Source organism: Scyliorhinus canicula, chromosome 1 (genome assembly GCF_902713615.1).
Source record: "Scyliorhinus canicula chromosome 1, sScyCan1.1, whole genome shotgun sequence".
In the NCBI taxonomy this organism is placed as follows: Eukaryota; Metazoa; Chordata; class Chondrichthyes; order Carcharhiniformes; family Scyliorhinidae; genus Scyliorhinus; species Scyliorhinus canicula.
In genome coordinates, this window is record NC_052146.1 from 302,284,536 (window position 1) to 302,307,532 (window position 22,997).

General features: G+C 48.9%; 1 protein-coding gene across 8 annotated transcripts in view; it reads left to right on the forward strand.

Annotated features, from left to right (window-relative positions):
- The first annotated feature begins 7,428 nt into the window (after positions 1-7,428).
- adgrg6 (adhesion G protein-coupled receptor G6) overlaps positions 7,429-22,997 on the forward strand; it is a 138,108-nt gene continuing 122,539 nt past the window's right edge. For all 8 annotated transcript variants that reach the window (XM_038816609.1, XM_038816632.1, XM_038816624.1 and 5 more), the window contains exon 1: positions 7,429-8,214. In XM_038816609.1, the coding sequence (XP_038672537.1) occupies positions 8,177-8,214 (38 nt within the window). In that variant the 5' untranslated portion in view covers positions 7,429-8,176. The remainder of the gene's footprint in view (positions 8,215-22,997) is intronic.

Here is a 22,997-nt window from a genome sequence, read left to right on the forward strand (position 1 = left end):
CGGCACGATGGCGCAGTGCTTAGCACTGCTACCTCATGGTGCCGAGGACCCGAGTTCGATCCGTGCCCCGGGTCACTGTCCGTGTGGAGTTTGCACATTCTCCCCATGTCTGTGTGGGTCTCACCCCCACAACCCAAAAAGTTGCACAGGGTAGGTGGATTGGCCACGCTAAATTGCCTCTTAATTGGGGAAAACAATATATAGATTGTGGTGAATGAGATTCACACGGTATTATAATCTGTATATATATGTATCAAGATTGTAAGTACAGTTGCACTACCTGACCACCAGGGGCAATAGCTCTGGGAGTACTCGAGAGTTTGTACTGGGCTCCTCCCTTGGCTATGCCAAGGACTCCTCCCCCTGGAGCTGCTGTATAAAGATCCGTGCCACAGGGTCAGCCAGCCAGTTCACCGAAAGTTCAACGGCTAACAGGCTGGCTCTGTTGCAGGTATATTAAAACTGCTATTCTAATCCTACAAGCACATGTTTGTAGAATTGTTGGTTCCAACATAGATAAATATAACGAATAGATGGCCAGCACATACCAGAGGTCAAAGGGGGGGAATGGGCGGCAAGGTAGCACAGTGGGTTAGCACTGTCGCTTCACAGCTCCAGGGTCACAGGTTCAATTTCCGGCTTGTTTAGGCTTGTAGGGTCTGGGTTAGCACACTGGGCTAAATCACTGGCTTTGAAAGCAGACCAAGGCAGGCCAGCAGCACAGTTCAATTCCCGTGCCAGCCTCCCCGAACAGGCGCCGGAATGTGGCGATTATGGGCTTTTCACAGTAACTTCATTGAAGCCTACTCGTGACAATAAGCGATTTTCATTTAATTTCATTGGGTCACTGTCTTGTGCGGAGTCTGCACGTTCTCTTCGTGTCTGCGTGGGTTTCCTCCGGGTGCTCCGGTTTCCTCCCACAGTCCAAAGATGGGCAGGTTAGGTGGATTGGCCATGCTAAATTGCCCTTACCCTAACCCTAACCCTAATTTGGTGTAACCCTAACCCTAACCCTACTCACTAACTCACTTAGTGTGCCAGAAAAGGGTAGGTGGGGATACTGCATTACGGGAATAGGGTAGAGGTGTGGGCTTAAGTCGGGTGCTCTTTTCAAGGGCAGGTGCAGACTCGATGGGCCGAATGGCCTTCTTCTGCACCGCAAATTCTATGATTCTATGATTCAACTAATCAGTAAGCCAGGAATCGAATGGCGGTCCGTGCAATATATGAAGTAAAGTGAAGGGTTGAACGATGGATACAAGGAAATGTCAAGCGATGGCCATTTCTGTGATTGAAACGATGGGAGTAGCAGAATCATGTGAGCTGGTGTGTTTACCTTTGTTGTCCAGTAATTGTTAGAGTTTATTATTAAAGATCCAGTGACTGAACATCTTGATCAGTTGATCAGCGAGAGCCAAGACGTATTTGTAAAAGATAGCTCGCGTCTGACAAATCTGATCCAGTATTTTGTCGAGGCGAAGAAAGTAGCGGACAAGAGAATATCGATGAATTTTATTCATGTTGATTTCCAGATGACATTTAATAAAGTCCCTCATTAGAGACTAAACCTGGTTAGGAAATTGGCCAAGTGGCAGGAATCAGTGTGCAGGAAGAATGGGCAGGCAGTCAAGATGGCAGGATGTGACAACTGGTGCCCTGCATTAGGAACCACTGTTTATCTTATATATCCCGGCTGGCTGGGCCAGTATTTGTTGCCCTTCCCTAATTGCCCTTGAACTGAGTGGCTTGCTTGGCCACTTCAGAGGGCGGTTAAGAGTAGGCCTTGAAGGCCAGATCAGGTAAGGATGGCAGATTTAGTGAACCAGATGGGTTTTTTTTGCAACAATCGATGATATTTGTCAAGGTCACCATTACTGAGACTAACTTTCCAAATGTATTAATAGCGTTTAAATTCCACCAGCTAGCCTGGTGGGATTGGATTGGATTTGGGTTTCTTTATTGTCACGTGTACCGAGTACAGTGAAAAGTATTGTTCTGCGTACAGCTCAGACAAATCATTCTGTACATGAAAAGAAAATACACAGAACATAAAACATAGAACAGTACATCTCAGTACAGGCCCTTCGGCCCACGATGTTGTGCCGACCATTTATCCTAATCAAAGTTCAACCTAACCTACACCCCTTCAATTTACTGCTGTCCATGTGCCTGTCCAAGATTTGCTTAATAGTCCCTAATGACTCTGACTCCACCATATCCGCTGGCAGTGCATTCCACGCACCCACCACTCTCTGACATCTCCCCTACACCCTCCTCCAATCACTTTAAAATTATATCCCCTCGTGACAGCCATTTCCGCTCTGGGGAAAAGTCTCTGGCTATCCACTCTATCCATGCCTCTCATCACCTTGTACACCTCTATCAAGTCACCTCTCTGCCTTTGCTCCTGTGAGAAAAGCCCTAGCTCCCTCAATCTTTCTTCATACGATATGCCCTCCAGTCCAGGCAGCATCCTGGTAAATCTCCTCTGCACCCTCCCCAAAGCATCTACATCCTTCCTGTAATGAGGCGACCAGAACTGGACATAGGGCAAACATAAAATACACAATGTAAATACATAGACACAGGCATCGGGTGAAGCATACAGAAGTGTAGTGCTACTCAGTAGAGAAGATGTGTGAAGAGATCAGTTCAGTCCATAAGAGGGCCTTTCAAGAGTCTGGTAACAGCGGGGAAGAAGCTGTTTTTGAATCTCTTAGTTTGTGTTCTCAGACCTTTGTATCACCTGCTCGATGGAAGAAGTTGGAAGAGTGAGTAAGCCAGGTGGGAGGAGTCTTTGATTATGCTGCCCGCTTTCCCCAGGCAGTGGGAGGTGTAGATGGAGTCAATGGATGGGAGGCAGGTTCGTGTGATGGACTGGGCGGTGTTCACGACTCTCTAGTTTCTTGTGGTCTTGGGTTGCACAGTTGCCATACCAGGCTGTGATGCAGCCAGATCGGATGCTTTCTATGGTGCATCTGTAAAAGTTGATAAGAGTCAGTGTGGACATGCCAAATTTCCCTAGTTTCCTGAGAAAGTACTGGCGTTGTTGTGTTTTCTTGGTTGTAGCGTCGACGTCGGTGGACCAGGACAGATTGATGTGCACACCTCGAGTTTGAGGCTGTCAACCACCTCCACCTCGGCACCATTAAAGCCATGTTGTTGGAACATTAGCTTGCACTGCTCGCCCACTGACATTACCACTGCATCACCGTCTCCCCCTCTACCTAATCTATTTATTGTACTCTAGATAGATGAATTATCATGATAGTGAATTGGCAAAATTGCTACAAATAGATTTCAATAGAGCCAAAAGTGAGGTCATTCACTAGAAAGGATAGAACACAGTACTTTCTAAATGGTGAAAAGCTGGAATAAGTGGGGGGTCCAAATAGACATGGGAGTCGAGAATATAGATCATTATCAGGTCCAGTAAAGGAACAAAAAGGCTAATACTATGGTGGCCTTATGCTTCAGCTGTACAAAGCGCTGGTTAGTCCTGGAGTTAGATCTGGGTGCCACACCTTAGCACGCACATATAAGCTTTGGAATGAGTGCAATGTAAGTTGACCAGGTTTACCAGGGCTCCAAGCCTTATATTATGAGGAGAGGTTCCATAAACTAGGGTGGTTTCGCTTGGAACTTAGAAGGTTAAAGGGTGATCTGATCAAAGTTTTCAAGATGTTGAGGAGCACTGATAGGGTAGAGAGAGAGAGAGAAACTATTTCTACTGCTTGGGGAGCCTGGGACTATGGGGTAGAGTCTCGATGGACTTTTCAGCATTGAAATTTAGAGAAATTGCCACACTGAAAGGCTAAATTAAATTTGGAACTTTCTTCCACGAGCGGTGATTGATGATCCTTCAGTGTTGCAATTTTAAAACCTGCGATTGATAAGATTGCTGCCAAAGATGCTGAAAAATATGGGAGAAAGTCAGCTAGATGGAGTTAATCCATAGGTCAGCCGTGATCCCATTAAATGGCCTCCTCCTGTCCTCGTGTATGAGTCGCAGAAAACTAGCATGCGGGTACAGCAGGTAATAAAGAAAGCGAATGGAATGTTGGCATTTATAGCTAAAGGAATAGAGTATAAAGGTAGGGAAGTGTTATTGCAACTGTACAAGGCGTTGGTGAGATTGCACGTTGGTGAGATTGTGCACAGTTTTGGTTCCCTTATTTGAGGAACGAGGTGGTGGCATTGGAGGCAGTTCAGAGGAGGTTCACTGGTTTGATTCCAGAGATGAGGGGTGATGCGCGATCAATAACTACTGAAACGAGGATGTAGTCCGAATTGAAGGCTTTAATCAACAAGATGTTTCCCCAGCAGCTCGAGTACAGAAAGAGGCTGCTGGGAAACACAGGTTCTTATACCCCGCCTCACTGGGCGGAGCAACCTTACGTTCCGACCAATGAAATGCAAACACTTGGGCCAATGATCAGCGAGCCTTCTCCACCAATGGTAGCTCACACTCCCAGGTACCGTAGAACCTCTAGTCATATTACCACAAGTGGTTTGTCGTATGACGAGAGATTGAATAGTTTAGGCCTATACTCTCTACCGTTTAGAAGAATAAGGGGAGATCTAATTGAGGTATACAAGATGATAGGCGGGAACTGAAGAACCTAGGTTGGGGGAGGATGTTTGAGGGTAAATCAATATCTGACATGTGGGAGGCTTTCAAATGTCAGTTGAAAGGAATTCAGGACCGGCATGTTCCTGTGCGGAAGAAGGATAAATACGGCAAATTTCGGGAACCTTGGATAACAAGAGATATTGTAAGTCTCGTCAAAAAAAAAAGGAGGCATTTGTCAGGGCTAGAAGGCTGGGAACAGACGAAGCCTGTGTGGAATATAAGGAAAGTAGGAAGGAACTTAAGCAAGGGGTTAGGAGGGCTAGAAGAGGTCACGAAAAGTCATTGGCAAATAGAGTTAAGGAAAATCCCAAGGCTTTTTACATGTACATAAAAAGCAAGAGGGTAGCCAGAGAAAGGGTTGTCCCACTGAATGATAGGCAAGGGAATCTATGTCTGGAGCCAGAGGAAATGGACGAGGTACTAAATGAATACTTTGCATCAGTATTCACCAAAGAGAAGGAATTGGTGGATGTTGAGTCTGGAGAAGGGTGTGTAGTAGCCTGGGTCACATTGAGATCCAAAAAGACGAGGTGTTGGGCATCTTGTAAAATATTAAGGTAGATAAGTCCCCAGGGCCTGATGGGATCTACCCCAGAATACTGAAGAAGGCTAGAGAGGAAATTGCTGAGGCCTTGACAGAAATCGTTAGATCCTCACTGTCTTCAGGTGTTGTGCCAGAGGAGTGGAGAATAGCCAATGTTGTTCCTTTTTATAAGAAGGATAGCAAGGATAATCCAGGGAAGTGGTAGGGAAATTACTGGAGAGAATTCTTCGAGACAGGATCTACTCCCATTTGGAAGCAAATGGACGTATTAGTGAGAGGCAGCATGGTTTTGTGAGGGGGAGGTCATGTCTCACTAACTTGATAGAGTTTTTCGAAGAGGTCACAAAGATGATTGATGCAGGTAGGGCAGTGGATGTTGTCCATATAGTCTTCAGTAAGGCCTTTGACATGGCCCTTCATGGTAGACTGGTACAAAAGGTGAAGTCACACGGGATCAGGGGTGAGCTGGCAAGGTGGATACAGAACTGGCTAGGTCATAGAAGGCAGAGAGTAGCAATGGAAGGGTGCTTTTCTAATTGGTGGACTGTGACTAGTGATGTTCCGCAGGGATCAGTGCTGGGACCTTTGCTGTTTGTAGTATATATAAAAGGATTTGGAGGAAAATGTAACTGGTCTGATTAGTTAGTTTGCAGATGACACAAAGGTAGGTGGAATTGCGGATAGCGATGAAGACTATCGGAGGATACAGCAGGATTTAGATCGTTTGGAGACTTGGGCGGAGAGATGGCAGATGGAGTTTAATCCGGACAAATGTGAGGTAATGCATTTTAGAAGGTCTAATACAGGTAGGGAATATACAGTGAATGGTGGAACCCTCAAGAGTATTGAAAGTCAGAGAGATCTAGGTGTACAAGTCCACAGGTCACTGAAAGGGGCAACACAGGTGGAGAAGGCGGTCAAGAAAGCATACGGCATGCTTGCATTCATTGGCCGGGACATTGAGTATAAGAATTGGCAAGTCATGTTGCAGCTGTATAGAACCTTAGTTAGGCCACACTTGGAGTATAGTGTTCAATTCTGGTCGCCACACTACCAGAAGGATGTGGAGGCTTTAGAGAGGGTGCAGAAGAGGTTTACCAGGATGTTGCCTGGTATGGAGGGCATTAGCTATGAGGAGAAGTTGAATAAACTCGATTTGTTCTCGCTGGAACGAAGGAGGTTGAGGGGCGACCTGATAGAAGTCTACAGAATTATGAGGGGCATAGATAGAATGGATAGTCAGAGACTTTTTCCCAGGGTAGAGGGGTCAATTACTAGGTGGCGTAGGTTTAAGGTGCGAGGAGCAAGGTTTAGAGGAGATGTACGAGGCAAGTTTTTTTACACAGAGGGTAGTGGGTGCCTGCAGCTCGCTGCCTGAGGAGGTGGTGGAAGCAGGGACGATAGTGACGTTTAAGGGGCATCCTGACAAATACATGAATAGGATGGGAATAGAGGGATATGGACCCCGGAAGTGTGGAAGATTTTAGTTTAGACGGGCAGCATGGTCGGCGCAGGCTTGGAGGGCCGAAGGGCCTGTTCCTGTGCTGTACTTTTCTTTGTTCTTTGTTAATATGGGGATTTCTTGATTAAAATTCGGACAATGCTCGGCACAACATCGAGGGCCGAAGGGCCTGTTCTGTGCTGTACTGTTCTATGTTCTAATAAGGGGATGAGGGGTTATGGGGAGAAGGCAGGAGAATGGGAAGGAGGAACAAATTTAAATTCCGAAAAGATCAAAAGCAAATGACTGCACATGCTGGAATCTGAAACCAAAACAGAAAATGAAAATGAAAATCGTTTATTGTCACGAGTAGGCTTCAATGAAGTTACTGTGAAAAGCCCCTCGTCGCCACATTCCGGCACCTGTTCGGGAATCGAACCGTGCTGCTGGCCTGCTTGGTCTGCTTTAAAAGCCAGCGATTTAGCCCAGTGAGCTAAACCAGCAGTTGGACTGTCTCAGTAGGTCTGACAGCATCTGTGGAGAGAGAGAAGGGAGCTAACATTTCCAATCTGGGTGACTCTTGAATCATCCAGGCACGAAGCTGCCCAGCTCTCCACATATGCTGACAGATGTAAAGTTACTTTTGGAATAGCAGATAAGGAGGGTTTGTAGGAATGCCAGGCTACATCGTCCTTAATGAAACAGACCGACAGGGGCTTGGAGCCAGCAGCAGTGTCTGAGTTGTCAGTTCGGAATTAACTTTTTTTTTGTTGTAATTAGAGTCAGTGCAAGTGTGGCCAAGTGCAAGGGGAAAGAAGTGAGGCGGAATTCTGAAGATGTGGCTTCATCCACACCCACCCACATCTGCAAAGCAACCTCCCATTTACCCCAGACCATCACCCAACAACAGCAAAAAACCAGCGTGTGTGTGTGTGTGAGAGAGAGAGAGAGGAATCAGTTTGCTTGTAAGAGTTTCCCTCTGAGCTGCTCACTAAACTGTGCCTGGCGATGTTGTAATTGGGAGGGGCAGAAACTGTACAACATCCCATTGAACAGCACAGTCCCTGTATCTACCGGAGTGGAGACCAGACAGAGAGAGAAAGAGGAAGACAGTAGACGCGGGGAGGGGGGAATCTATTGAAATGCTCCCTGGGGCAGTTTAACCAGAAGTTTCGTCCTTTTAATGTTTTGATTTGGACTTGGCCAGTTAAGTTGCCAAGTGGGTAGTCCCGGAGAGCGCCCTGTGGATCGGGCACAGCTCTCTCTCTCTCTCGGCTGCCTTGTCCAAATTTGGGGCAAAATCGAGGGCAATTGATCAATTTCACCGACAGCAGAGAGCAGAAGGTGGGTGAGTTTCACATTTGGGAGATCTCCCTGCTCTCTGTCTCTCTCTCTCTCTTGCTTTGTTGGTGTGTTTTCAGTGTCAAGACTGTTGAGTTTAAAAAAAAAGTGCAGTCACTCCCCGACTCTCTCCCTCTGTCTTAACTGCAGAAGCCACCACTTGTTTGGGAGGGGGTGGGGGAGAGGCTTGAAGCTTTCCTGGCTAGAATGCTGCTCAATGATTCACCTCGACTGCAGAGAACAGCCTGAAAGCAGGTAAGAGGCGTCTTTAGTTTTTAAACTGAAATGCGAGGGTGAAGCTCTATTTTTCAATGTTATTGATTGGTCATGTCCAGCAACATTGGGATATGTACAAAGGAAAGGGTTCTCTCTCAGGCAGAATCTCTCTCTCCACCCCCACCCTCCTAGCGCTTACTAAATTGCTAACTTGTGTGGTCCGACAGATTTTACTGTGTGGCAGATTTCTGCTCAAAGCAGCAAGTTTAACTAGGAGGACATGTGGGACTCGAGCCTGGATTAAACTCAGTACAGATTGCCAAATTTAACTGTCCACCCAGCATCCCAGACTGTCCTGGCCAAGAGAGTTGAAAACTTTTCCCAACTAAGCGAAGAAATGTTTCCAAATTTCACTCCTCAGACAGACTGGTTCTCATTTTTTACACTCTGCCCTCTAGTCTTGGACCCACCCCCACCTCCCTCCACCCAAGCAGTGGGAATATCTGCTCTGTCTGTTCACCTTGAAAACAGTGTCAAATTCTGGGCGCGATTTAATGGGGAAAGTTGCAAGTGTCGTATGGGGAGCGACTTCTTGGGTGTTTCCCGAGGACCGAAAGTGACGCCCCCACGGGCTTCACGCCGAGATTGGCCGTCTCGCCAGCTGGTTTGCCAGATTCGCGCCCTGCCGCTCCCGGCTAACAAGGGGGAGCTGCTTTCAAACACTCCCTCCGAGCCCACTCCCAGTCAGCACACTATCATGGCACCTCGCAGACCTGCTCCACGCTTCGGAGATGCCGACCTGGCCAGGCTTCTGGATGCTGTGGAGGCAGACCGGGATACCCTTTTCCCACGAGGGGGTCGGAGGAGCAGCTCCAGGGTCTCCAATGCCACTTAGGAGGCAGTGCCAGCGGCTGTCAGTGCGGGAAGCATGACCAGGAGGGACAATGTCCAATGTCGGAAGAAGACCAACAATCTCCACCGGGCTGCAAGAGTAGGTTAACTGGCATCAGTGCTGCCTGCCACCCCCCCTCTGGCCTCGGCCACCCCCCCCCCCCCACCCCCCACAGTGGCTGGCACCGCGCACCCTCCCCATATCCGATCACTGTGATCGTGCCTCAGCGCTCCCTGTCACCCACCAGCATAACCTCTCCATGTCCAGGTGTGCCTTAGTCAGCGCTGACCATGGCTGAGGGTCTCGCTGAGGGCCAGGTGGACATTGCTGAGGTACTGCAGAGCGTGGCCCAGACACAGGTGGACATTGCCGGGGGCAAGGGGGGGATGTGTAGGAGTGTCAGTGAATGGGGGGAGAGACGAAGGAGGGAACTGGATGGGAAAGAGAGGAAGGGAGGTGGTGATGGTTCATGGGGGAGGTGGTGAATGGGTGGAGTTGGGGTAGGAAGCGCGACCAGCTGCCGGACAAAGCTTCATCCTACTGGAAGCGGGCGAGGATGAGGGTCTCACTGGCTGTCCAGGCATGCCGGACCCATCCTCCGTCCCCTGAATGCTCCCCCTGGTCCTCCTCATCCTCCACCCCCTCCTGGTCCAGCCTCTCCTCATCCTGCTCAGACAAGGATACATGTCCCTCCTCCTCCTCCTCCAGCACATTGCCCCACTACTGTGCCAGGTTGTGGAGGGCACAACAGACCACCACAAAGTGGGCGACCTTCCAGGGAATGTACTGCAAGGCATCACCAGAGCGATCCAGGCATCGGAACCCCATTTTGAGCAGTCTGATGCATCACTCATTGACAACCTGGGTGGCCACATGGGCCTCGTGAAATCCGATCACCATCTCGGTCTCTGGCCTCCGCACTGGCATCATCAGCCAGGACCTCAGTGGGCACCCCTTATCCCCGACGAGCCAACCCATCACCCTGAGGTGGTCCTCGAAGATGCCAAGGATCTCTGAGTGTCCCAGGATGTAGCTGTCATACACGCTCGCTGCGAAGCAGGCGCACACGGGCATAATCTTGAGGTGGTGGTCGCACATGAGTTTAACATTCAGGGAGTGGAAACTCTCCATGTTACTGAAGGGCACTTGCTTTTGTTCTGGTGCGCGCAAGGTGACATGCGTGCCATCGATTACCCCCTGGACCTGTGACATCCCGGCAATGGCTGAGAATCCTGCTGCCTGGGCATCTTCTTGGGCTTGGTCCAGCTCAAAGTTGATAAACTCTGCTGCCTGGGCAAACAGGGCATCCGTGACCTCACGGATGGACCTGTGGGCTGCAGCTTGTGAAATACCGCACAAGTCTCCACTTGAGCCCTGGAATTATCCAGTAGCATTAAAGTTCAGGGCTGCGGCGAGCTTCATGGCCACAGGGAGCGGGTGCCAAGTGCCAAGTCTGTGAGGACATGACACAGGTGCCACAGTGTCTCCCTGTTGAGATGGAGCCTCCTGTGGCACATCAGTCCTCTCCTTGAACGACCACCTTGGCCATTGCTGGCATCCCCATCCGGATGCCTCCTCTGTCTGATGGGCAGCCGGTCCTGCAGGGTGTGCGGCGAGTGGCCCCTGCACATGGGGTGGGGCACCTGAATCAATGCTGCTGCCGCGTTCTCCAGTGTCTGGCAACCTGGGCTGCCACCAGCATCGTAAGGGATGCCGCTGTGGGTTGACAACACCCTTCATCGCGCTATCTGTAAGGAATTGGAGAAGGAGTAGACTGGCAAACGGAGAGGGGATCCACCCCCAGACCCTTAAATCCCCCAAACCTTACGTGTCCCGTCTTCTCTCAGAGTGCCATCCACCGAGCCGGTTGTGCTGGAGAACCCTGTTCAGCACACTCACCCCTGGCCACAGCAAGGGTGGGTCGGTTAGAGCGCAAACTGACTCGTGTCTGGCGTGGAACCTGATTTTGGCCTCTCACTATTTTTCTCTTTTTAAAAAAAATAAATAAATTTAGAATACCCAATTCATTTTTTCCAATTGAGGGGCAATTTAGCGTGGCCAATCCACCTGCGCATCTTTGGGTTGTGGGGGCGAAACCCACGCAGACACGGGGAGAATGTGCAAACTGCACACCTCTCTCACTATTTAACCGGCTCGCATCGGATCTGCGCTGCAGCACAACGCGCCCACTGTCGACTGTGATACAGCCCAAAGGCTGGGGGTTCAAGTCCCACACCAGAGTTCTAAATCTTGAAAATTAATATCTGAATTTATGAATTCATAAATACATTTCAAAATGTTAATAAAAAATACAGTTCAATTTTAAATTAATTTTCATAAATTTAAACAAATAAATAAAACAAAAATGAATCCCCACAGTGCAGCCGGAGGCCATTTGGCCCATCCAGTCTGAGCACTCTACCTAGACCCACTCCCGCACCCCAACTCCGTAATCCCACCTTACCTGCACATCTTTGGTCACTAAGGGTCAATTTAGCGTGGCAAATCCACCTAACCTGCACAATATTGGACACTAAGGGGTAATTTAGCGTGGCCAAGCCAAGTAACCTGTAGTCACCCAAGCCGGGAATCGAATCCGGGCCCCTGGCGCCGTGAGGCAACAGTGCTAACCACTGTGCATCATTTAAATTTTAAATAAATAGATACATTTCTAAATTTTGATACGTTTATAATTTAAATAATATTAATAAATTAATATCTAAATCTTAATACTTTGAAAACAGAATCAAATACTGTCGGCTGCGACTTAGCCCAAATTTTGGTGATTCTAATCCCCCGAATGATCCGGGTTGACATTTCAGAGCAGTGCTGAAGAAATGCTGAACCGTCAGAGCTGGGCCCTTACAATGGGACAACACTGCTGGTGAATAACAGGATAATACTGTGAAAGCTGGCTGGAAATCTGAAAGAATACAGAAAATGCTGGAAAACCTCAGCAGGGTCTGGCAGCATCTGTGGAGAGAGAAACAGAGTTAACACTTCAAGCCCAGCATGACTTCTTCGTAGCAAATTGTTAGTGGCTTCGGAGGGATCTGTTCTGTATCAATACGGGTGGTCAGTTGAACAGTCTCTTTGCAAGCTGTAATACAAAAGGGGGATATTTAGACTCATGCTGTCACTGGGCAGTATAACTCTCGGTATTACCGAGCACATATAACACCTCTTCCAGCAACCCACCTTGCATTAAGTTTGAGTTCGGTACAGTGTTACTTTAGCCTGAAAATTTCACCAAACCCTGTGTGAATCAAACAAAAGGACCTTTCTCTACAATTCCCAAGTTCTTTTTCACTGAGGTAAGAGTTGCCTAATATTCTCCTTTATTCCTGTTATTTTGCAAGGAGCAGAAACTTTTGCTCTTGTGTATTGCAGACAAATTAGGTATTGAAGGACATCAGGGGTAATGCCTGTCAGTAAGGAGATTGGATTTCCTTCTGAACATTGTGCTTTCTCCCATCCTGATATACCTCTCCAAATCCGACCATTTAAATATGGGTCTTCTCATCTAATTGCTTAGTGTATTGCAAAGTATAATATCGTTATTGCAGAATTGGTGATATAATCCTGGTATATGGCAATTAAAAAGTTACAATTTAAATGGCTTTAAAAATTTGTGACACATTCGTTGCGTTAAAAGGTGCTATTCAACACTTGTACGGTTCAAGTTACAATTGTATTCAGTGTATGGTGCAAGTAGGTAGCTCTAATTTCCTATGAGCCCTGTAGGAATTGTTCATTTTGCCAATGTTTTGACGGAGGACGTAAACCCATTTATTTTGAATATGTTCACCATTTTACTGGCCCTTATAGACTACAGGAAATCATTACATTTATACTTAGAATGTCAAAACAGAAGGATCCTCATCATAATATAGCACGCACACACATTCGCACATGCATATGCACACACTCATTAACACACGCACATGCATGCACACATTCATATGCACACACACAGTACGACTGCGCACACACATAAATGCACATGTACACATGCATGCACACATGTGCACACCCACAGACATGCACACACACACGTGCGCGCACACACATGTATACGCATGGACGCACACACATGCATTTGCACATATGCACACACAGTGATTGGATTGGATTGGATTTGTTTATTGTCACGTGTACCGAGGTACAGTGAAAAGTATTTTTCTGCAAGCAGCTCAACAGATCATTCAGTACATGGAAGAAAAGGGAATTAAACAAAATTCAAGAAAATACATGAGAATACATAATAGGGCAACACAAGATATACAATGTAACTACATAAGCACCGGCATCGGATGAAGCATACAGGGTGTAGTGTTAATGAGGTCAGTCAATAAGAGGGTCATTTAGGAGTCTGGTGACAGTGGGGAAGAAGCTGTTGTTGAGTCTGTTCGTGCATGTTCTCAGACTTCTGTATCTCCTGCCCGATGGAAGAAGTTGGAAAAGTGAGTAAGCCGGGTGGGAGGGATCCTTGATTATGCTGCCCACTTTCCCTCCGGCAGCGGGAGGTGCAGATGGAGTCCATGGATGGGAGGCAGGTTCGTGTGATGGACTGGGCGGTATTCACGACTCTCTGAAGTTCCTTGCGGTCCTGGGCCGAGCAGTTGCCATACCAGGCTGTGATGCAGCCCGATAGGATGCTTTCTATGGTGCCTCTGTAAAAGTTGGTAAGGGTTAATGTGGACATGCCGAATTTCCTTAGTTTCCTGAGGAAGTATAGGAGCTGTTGTGCTTTCTTGGTGATAGCGTCGACGTGAGTGGACCAGGACAGATTTTTGGAGATGTGCATCCCTAGGAATTGAAACTGCTAACCATCTCCACCTCGGCCCCGTTGATGCTGACAGGGATGTGTACAGTACTTTGCTTCCTGAAGTCGATGACCAGCTCTTTAGTTTTGCTGGCATTGAGGGAGAGATTGTTGTCGTTACACCACTCCACTAGGTTCTCTATCTCCCTCCTGTATTCGGACTCGTCGTTATTCGAGATCCGGCCCACTATGGTCGTATTGTCAGCAAACGTGTAGATGGAGTTGGAACCAAGTTTTGCCACGCAGTCGTGTGTGTACAGGGAGTAGAGTAGGGGGCTAAGTACGCAGCCTTGCGGGGCCCCGGTATTGAGGTAGAGTGATGCATGCACTCTTAACGCACATGCACTTACACACATGCCGTCACACACACACACTCACACAAACGTCCACTCGCACACACACACATGCTTACACATACGCTGACACACACGCTGACTCACTGGCATGATCAGATTGATGTCCTGTGTTAAGAGGGATCGGTTATTACAGACACAAATTATTGAACCATGTTCCCCCATGGGGATCCAGGTAGTTTTCTGAGTGATGTCTCTACGCTTCAATATCCCTCTTTCCCAGCCAGGTGATGTATTTCTGCTAAAACGTCACCTCCCAATGCTCCTCTGTGCATAGAAATCTGATCTGGCTTTGGGATGTGAGGGTTTGGAACATCAAATGATCCGCCTCCTGCACTGTGAGTTTGCTGAAGTATAACTACAGTTCTGTCCTGGGCACTGCCTCTCCGGAAGGATAGTGGAGCCTTGGGGTGGGAGCAGCGCAGCATCACCAGGATGATGCTAAGGCCTCTGTAGCAAGAGCCATCGTCACCCCTACCTCAGCCCATCTGCTCCCGAAACCCTCGCCCATGTCTTTGTTGACTCTCGACTCAACTATCCCAATGCTCATCCAACCAATCTCCCTAACATTTCCTAACTTGCACAAATCCCATTCAACCATTACACCATGCTGGATGAACTACGTTAGCCCCCTGGCCTGGCAATCTTAAAATCCTCATTCGTGTTTGTACCCTTTTGAATCCTGTGCTTTGCCCCTCCCTTTCTCTATTGCCTCTTGCAACCCTACAACCCTCCGAGATCTCTGCGTTCCTACAATTGCTCGCCCCTGATTTTAATCGGCCCAATTCCTGTTCAGATCCCTAATCTCTGGAATTCCTTCCCTGCACTTCTTCACCCCTCGAACTCTCTTTCCTCCATTCAGACATTCATTAAAACAAACCTCTTTGACAAAACTTCCTAAAATCCCCTCACTGCGGTGTGTGAAATAATTTTGTTGGGTAATGCTCCTGTGTAGAACCTTGGCTGTAATGGTTAAATTATGAGGACTGGTTCAATATTCTTGTATTCCCCGCAAGATTAAGAGGTGATCTCATTGAGATGTTTCTGATGATTAATGGACGAGATATTTATTGGCATTAGTGGACCGAGTCTATAACAAGGGGCCATAACTTTGACGTTACATACGAACATATGAATTAGGAGCATGAGTAGGCCACTTGGCCTCTCGCACCTGTTCCGCCATTCAATAAGCTAGTGGCTGATCTGATTGTAACTCAACACACATTCCTGCCCACCCCAATAACCTTTCACCCCTTTGTTAATCGGGAATCGATCAAGCTCGAAGCATTCAAAGATTCGGCTTCCACTGCCTCTTGAGGAAGTGAGTTCCAGAGACTCTCAACCCTGTTGAGAGAAAAGGGGCAGGATTCTCTCACCCCGGGGGTGGGCCGGAGAATCGGCACGACCAGTGCGAATTGCGCCACGCCGCCCCGACATCAGGATGCGATTCTCCGGAGAGCGGAGAATCAGCGCCATTGGCGGAGGCGCGGTCGACACGGCGCCGGTCGTGGGCCGCTCTACGCCCCCCCCCCCCCCCCCCCCCCCCCCGGCGATTCTCCGCCTGGAATGGGCCGAGCGGCCGTACAAAAAAACCCGAGTCTCGCCGCCGCGTTCTAACCTGGTCTTACTGGCGGGACCTCGGCATGGAAGGATCCGGGGGTGGCCTGTGGGGGGGGGGGGGGTCCAAACCCGGTGGGGGGGAGGGGGCCTCCGCTATGACCTGGCCCGCGATCAGGGCCCACCAATCGGTGGACGGGTCTCTCGGGCTGGGGACCACGTTTCTTCTGCGCCGGCCTCTGTAGCCCTACGCCATGTTGTGTCGGGGCCGGCGCGGAGAAGGGAGATACCGCGCATGCCCAGGCCCACGGCACCCACCTGACGCCGGGATCGGCAGCTGGAGCGGCGTGGGTCGCTCCAGTGCCGTGCTGGCCCCCTGTAGGGGTCAGAATCGCTGCTTCCTAGGCCATGTTGACGCTGTCGGGAAACGTGACGGCACTTAGGTCGGCATCAACACTTACCCTCAGGATCAGAGAATCCCGCCCAAGATTTCTCCTCACCTTGTCTTAAATAACCCACCCCTTATTTTTAACTGTGACCCCCTAGTTCTAGAATGAGGCTGATGTCAGCAAGCACATCTTCCCAAAAAGTGAAAAAGCCGGAACTCTCCCCTCCTAAAAGGTTGTGGATGCGGAGGGGAAAATTGGAAATTTTAAACCTGAACTTGATCGAATTTTCTTGGGTATTTAGGGTGCCAAGATGAGCAAATGGAGTTATAATATTGGTAATATTCGTAATATTGGTAAACCTCCTTCCCTTGAATGGTGGGATAGAATTGAAGGGCTGAATAACCTCATTCTGTGTTTGAAGTTTGGTGTGATATTGATAGCTAGGAGATATCTTGTGATGACTTGGTTGGAGTCCTCTACTGGGAGAAGGGATTATTATCCTTTATTCTCGACATGTTAAAATGTGGCAGCTTGGGCAGCACGGTGGCCTAGTGGTTAGCACAGCTGCCTCGCGGCGCTGAGGCCCCAGGTTCGATCCCGGCTCTGGGTCACTGTCCGTGTGGAGTTTGCACATTCTCCCCGTGTCTGCGTGGGTTTCGCCCCCACAACCCAAAAATGTGCAGAGTAGGTGGATTGGCCACGCTAAATTGCCCCCTTAATTGGAAAAAATAATTTCAATGGTACCTCTGCCTCCACGATGGACAGTCACTTCCCAGTCACTCACCATCCTGACTTGGGAACCTATCGCTGTCCATTCACCGCTGCGAATCCTGGAACCCCTGATTGGGCGGGAGCAATTCGACTACATGAACTGCGGCGATTCGAATAGAAAGCCCCCCCTACCTTCTCACGGAAAGTTAATTTGGGAATTAAATACCAGTCTTGCCAGCATCACCCATATTCCAACAATAGTACTTTTTAAAACAAATTGGGTATAGTAAGAGCTCTGTATGTTGTTATGGCAATATGATGCCAATTAGCCCCAGGTCAGTTTGCAATTTTGGAGAAAGAAAGATTTCCTTTGTAAAGCTCCTTTCAGGATAGCCCATTGCAGCCAACAGTTTCCACTGGAGTGACCATATATGTAGAAATGCAGCAGCCAAATTGTGTGCAACGAAAAAGCACACACAAGCACCAATCCAATAACTAACCAGATAATCGGGCAGCGATGTTGGCTGCAGAATAAATGAATGTTGGCCAAGACCTTGTCCTATTCTTCTTTGAAATCGTTTTTTTTTAGACCGACTTAGTTGGGCAGGCAAGGTGTTGGTAAGATCTCAGTTGAACGGCAGCTCTCCTGATGGTGTAACCCTCACCCAGGACTGCACCGACCGGAGTGTCAGGCTGGAATTTGTGCCAAGATCTTGGCATGGGGTTTGAACCCAAAGGCAAGATGAGCCCCCAGTGGGCCTACGACTGGCATGAACAATGCCGCACCATAGCCCGCAGGCTCCTGGTCTCAGATTAGTAGATATCTCTCTCAGAACAGTCACTTCTTATACCTGTCATTACAAGGGATAGTCCGAGTTACGGAGCATATTCTTGGAGAAGGCTTTTCTACAAATTGTTTGTTTCAGGGTTGGGGAAGGGGACTTGAGGGCAATTTACATCGCACTCCTGGAAAATATCTTCGGAAGCTGTGACACTGGGGACTATGGAGTCACAGGCCGGAATTCTCCGGCCATCGGAGTTCTCTTTTCCTGCCGGCAGCGCAGGATTCCCGGGCGGCGTGGGGTGGCTTCACTGGGAAATCCCATTGACGAGGGGCGGTAATACCGGAATCCCGCCGACAGCGAATGGCTGTGGGAACGGAGAATCCAGCCCCTGGAGTTATGACAGAGCGGAAGGAGGGCCATTCAGCCCTTCAGGCACACGTCAGTAAAAGTCTCCTGTTGAGCATTTTCAGTGAAATAGACGTGCTGCGATTTTACAGTTTTGGCCTCCGTCTCATGTGAAGGATATTGGAGACACGGGAGAATTAAATAGATGGTGCCAGAAATTAATGGCGAGGAGCTTGAGCAAGGCTGAACAGGCTGGGTCTGGCCATCCTCCGGAAAGCAAAGGCTGAAGGGTGACCTGACCGAGGGCTTTAAGATCAGAGAAGAGTTTGTTAGGGGAGAGACGATTCCACTTGTGATGGAGACTGGAAGTCGGGGCCTCTGAATATATTATCGTCCAAAAGGAACTCTTTACCCAGAGAGTGGTGAGAATGTGGAACTCACTCCCAGACGGAATGAATAACACAGCTGCATTTAAAGGCAAACTGGATGAGGACATAAGGGAATGGGAATTGAAAGAGTCGGAAGAGGTTCGTGTGGAACAAAAATGCAGGCATTGACTGGTTAAGTTGAACGGCCTGTTTATGTGGAGTACAGTTCTATGTAATTATATATAATTTCACCAGAAATAAGCAAGAACACACTTACAATCTCACTGTGAGCATCTTACTCAAGGATGTTCTGCTCTGGCACATCAAAGGGGCATTAAATTGCATTTCACATTTTTCCTTGCCAGCAAACAATTTTTTAAAATATTCATTTACCGGATGTGGGCATCGCTGGCTCAGCCAGCATTTATTGCCCATCCCTAGTTGCCCTTCAGAAGGTGGTGGTGAGCTGCCTTCTTGAACCGCTGCAGTCCCTGTGGTGTAGGTACACCCACAGTGCTGTTAGGGAGGGAGTTCCAGGATGTTGCCCCAGCGACAGTGAAGGAACGGCCGATATATTTCCAAGTCAGGGTGGTGAGTGACTTGGAGGGGATCCTCAAGGTGGTGGGGTTCCCAGGTATCTGCTGCTCTTGTCCTTCTAGGTGGTAGTGATTGTGCGCTGTCTAAGGAAGCTTGGTGAGTTACTGCAGTGCATCTTGTGGTTGGTGCACACGGCTGCCACTGTTCGTCGGTGGTGGAGGGATTGAATGTTTGTGGAAGGGGGAGCAATAAAGCGGGGCTGCTTTGTCCTGGATGGTGTCGAGCACCTGCCCCTAATATCTCCTTCTGCAAATCCACGTCAAACTCCACGAACGAGTAAATTTTAACAAAACAAACATTCTGTGATGTTCCTTAGTGGGGAGAGTGGGCCACATATCCCCTGAATGTGTTCAGCATAGAACATAGAACAGTACAGCACAGAACAGGCCCTTCGGCCCTCAATGTTGTGCCGAGCCATGATCGCCCTACTCAAACCCACGTATCCACCCTATACCCGTAACCCAACAACCCCCCCCCTTAACCTTACTTTTATTAGGACACTACGGGCAATTTAGCATGGCCAATCCACCTAACCCGCACATCTTTGGACTGTGGGAGGAAACCGGAGCACCCGGAGGAAACCCACGCACACAGGGGGAGGACGTGCAGACTCCACATGGACAGTGACCCAGCCGGGAATCGAACCTGGGACCCTGGAGCTGTGAAGCATTTATGCTAACCACCATGCTACCCTGCTGCCCCTATGTTCACAGAATTGCATATGTTCACAGAATTGGCCACAGTGAACTCAGAGGGGCATTGACTGAGCGAATGTGATGGGGTTGGATTGTTTAATCTGTGTGAACAAAAGAAAGCGGGCGGGGGGGCGGAGGGGAGTGGGCGTGGATGGGGGGGGGGGGGGGGGGGGGGAGGTTTCTTACTGCCGCAATCATATCTGGAGCTTCCTACAGATGGAAATGGAGTGCATTAGAATTGTGCAAGGCAAGAGATAAACAGGGAGAATCGAATGCCTGGACTTTGTCTGTGTCATGCCCTTTTATGGATGGAGCTTCACGACGATTGAGAACGAAGCCTGATTGTGTTGTTTCGGAATACTTTTGCAGCTAGCTACAGAATAGTGATGGGCTGGAGGTGGGGGTGTGGGGGATCAGAGAGCAGTGGAGGAATAAGGACTAGGAGGACTTTAACCGGCTGATTTAGAGTGAAGCTTATGGTCTGGGATATATTAACTGCAGTTACAAGTCAATATTGCAAATTCAAATAGACACGCGCACACCATCATGGGAATCAATGAACGGGAAGACGGATGGAGTTGTCTGAAGAATTGTTCTGTTGTTAAAAACAGAGCTCTGTGTTCTCAGCATTGACGTTTGCTTTTGTTCATTTTTGCGAATGTGGGCGTTGCCAGCAAGGCTAACATTCATTACCCGTTCCCTAATTGCTCTTAAGTGAAAACCATTTCCAAACTTTTCAACTTTTATTTCTGATGTCCAGCATTTATAGGATGGAGACAGACAGTATAGAAGGAGACCAGTTTACCCATCTTGTATCCAAATCCTGGGTGAAGTTTAACTAAATGGGAACAAAATCCCATCGTGAGCGCCTTTCGCCGCATGTTTCCTCACGCTCGCAGCTCCGGGAAACACAATGCTATCAAATGTCACTCGGGTTAGATCGGGTGCCTCAGTGGGGAAAGCACGGCCGACGCTGCACAAAGCCCCTCTTCCGCTTGCCGGAACTTCTCAGTGTCGCGAGAGATCCGGACGTCATTTTTAAATGTGCTCCAGATCTCTGGAGCCCCAACAGTGACCCTTGACCCCCCCAACTCACAATGATGGGGTCCCTCCAACACCTGAGGACAGCACGGTAGCATTGTGGATAGCACAATGGCTTCACAGCTCCAGGGTCCCAGGTTCGATTCCGGCTTGGGTCACTGTCTGTGCGGAGTCTGCACGTCCTCCGCGTGTGTGCGTGGGTTTCCTCCGGGTGCTCCGGTTTCCTCCCACAGTCCAAAGGTGTGCAGGTTAGGTGGATTGGCCATGATAAATTGCCCTTAGTGTCCAAAATTGCCCTTAGTGTTGGGTGGGGTTACTGGGTTATTGGGATAGGGGGAGGTGTTGACCTTGGGTAGGGTGCTCTTTCCAAGAGCCGGTGCAGACCCGATGGGCCGAATGGGCTCCTTCTGCACTGTAAATTCTATCTATCTACCTGCACAGCGCACCCCCGGCCCGATCGCCACTGCGTATAAAATGCCAGCTTGGCACCACCAAACTGCTACCCTGGCAGTGCCCCTGCCACTTGAGCACCTTGGCAGTTCCACTCTGGCACCCAGATGGCACTGACCAGAGTGCCAGGGTACCATCCTGCCCAAAGGGGAATACACCTGGAGGGGCTTCCACGAGACTCTGACATGTGTCATTCTAACTGCTCCCCGTTTGCAGTGACCAGTGCACTCGCCCGAGGTCTCTGTGGTGAAAGGGGATAGATCCCAAAGGACCTCGGGAAACTGCACATTAAAGTGAGACTAGCTGTCTCGCTCTAATATGCAGATTGCCAAAAGGTGATTCTGTCCACAATGGGCGGGACTCACATCGCAACGTCTCGACGTATCGTTGTGCTGTGGCGAGATGCTTTTTGGGGGCAGAGTGGCCGTTCGATCGCAGCCTTTTTCTTTATAGTTCCGTTTCAGACTGTCCCCTCCCCTCCAGCACACGTCCCTTCCCCCACATCCGAAAATGCTACCGCTGCCTCGCCACGTCATGTTGCTGTGGAGGAAAGGGTTGGATCCTTTTCAGTAACAAGTGTTCTGTCTGGAACATGAAATTTAATGCCACTTCCCCAGACTAATCCTCTGACAATCTGCCCCAATCTTGCTAAGGCAGTATCAAGTTGATTTCCTCTCTTGGGTTAGCTAGTCGAGGCTGCAATCTCAATCAAAGTTTCACAAGCTTGTGGTGGGGGACAAATGAACTACTTGCTCCCAATCAGCCCCTGCTGAAAAGTACATTCGTGCGCGCGTCAATTAATGATCGGGGCGAAGTTTGCGACAAAGCCCTTTACAGCCAAATAGCCCTGAGATCTCACTGTCTAGACTCACAGTGCGTAGAGGTACCAGGTCCTGCGGAATGTACCCCAGTGTCTTTGTTCAGTGAAATTAGTTGTCAGCTGTGACTCAATGGGCATAGTCCTCGCATAATCAAGGCTGATGCTAGAATGTCAATAACGAAGGAGCGCTGCACTGTCTGTGGTCCTGTCTTTTGAATCTGATGTTAAACCGAGGTCCCATTTGTCTCTCAGATGGACTCATGGCATTATTTTGAAGAGGAGGGAAGTCCCCTCAGCCAACATCATCGAGGCAAATTATCGGGCGATTACCACATTGCTGTTTGTGGGATCCCACTGCCTACATTACAGGAGTGGCGACAGTCCTGAAGGACATTGTTGCCTGTAAAGCAGATTAGGACAACCTGAGGATGTGACAGTTGCTACGTCAATGCAGGTTAATCCTCTCTTTTTCTCCGTCATTGCAATGGGAATTAAACTGGCTCAGGAGGGGGTTCAGAAGCAGGGAAGAAACTATGAAAGTTGGCGGTAATTTTAGTATTGAGCAGCAGTTAACTGTCAACACACCAGCTCTGCATCCAGATGAGAAGAGCGGCGAGAGGTTGGAGATATGGTCAATCTGGGTCCATCAGACCTCACACTAGTCTCCGATGGAGCAATGCTGGCAAATGCCGGGCATTGGCCAATCTCTCAAGGGGATTGGTAGCTTAGTCTTGGGCAGCAGGGAAGATGCTTGGCAGGACAAGGACCTGAAGATGTGGACCAAGGTTAAGTGGAGGTCAGAGGGATGGTTGATCAAAAAAATCAACCTGCAAACCACTCAGCATAATGACATGGAATAATGTCACCGTTCCTTCACTGTTGCTATGTCGAAAGTTCTGGAACCCTCCCTCTTTCAGGGCAGTTAGGAATCAATCACATTGCTGTGGGCCTGGCGTCACATGTAGGCCAGACCGAGTAAGGACGGCAGATTTCC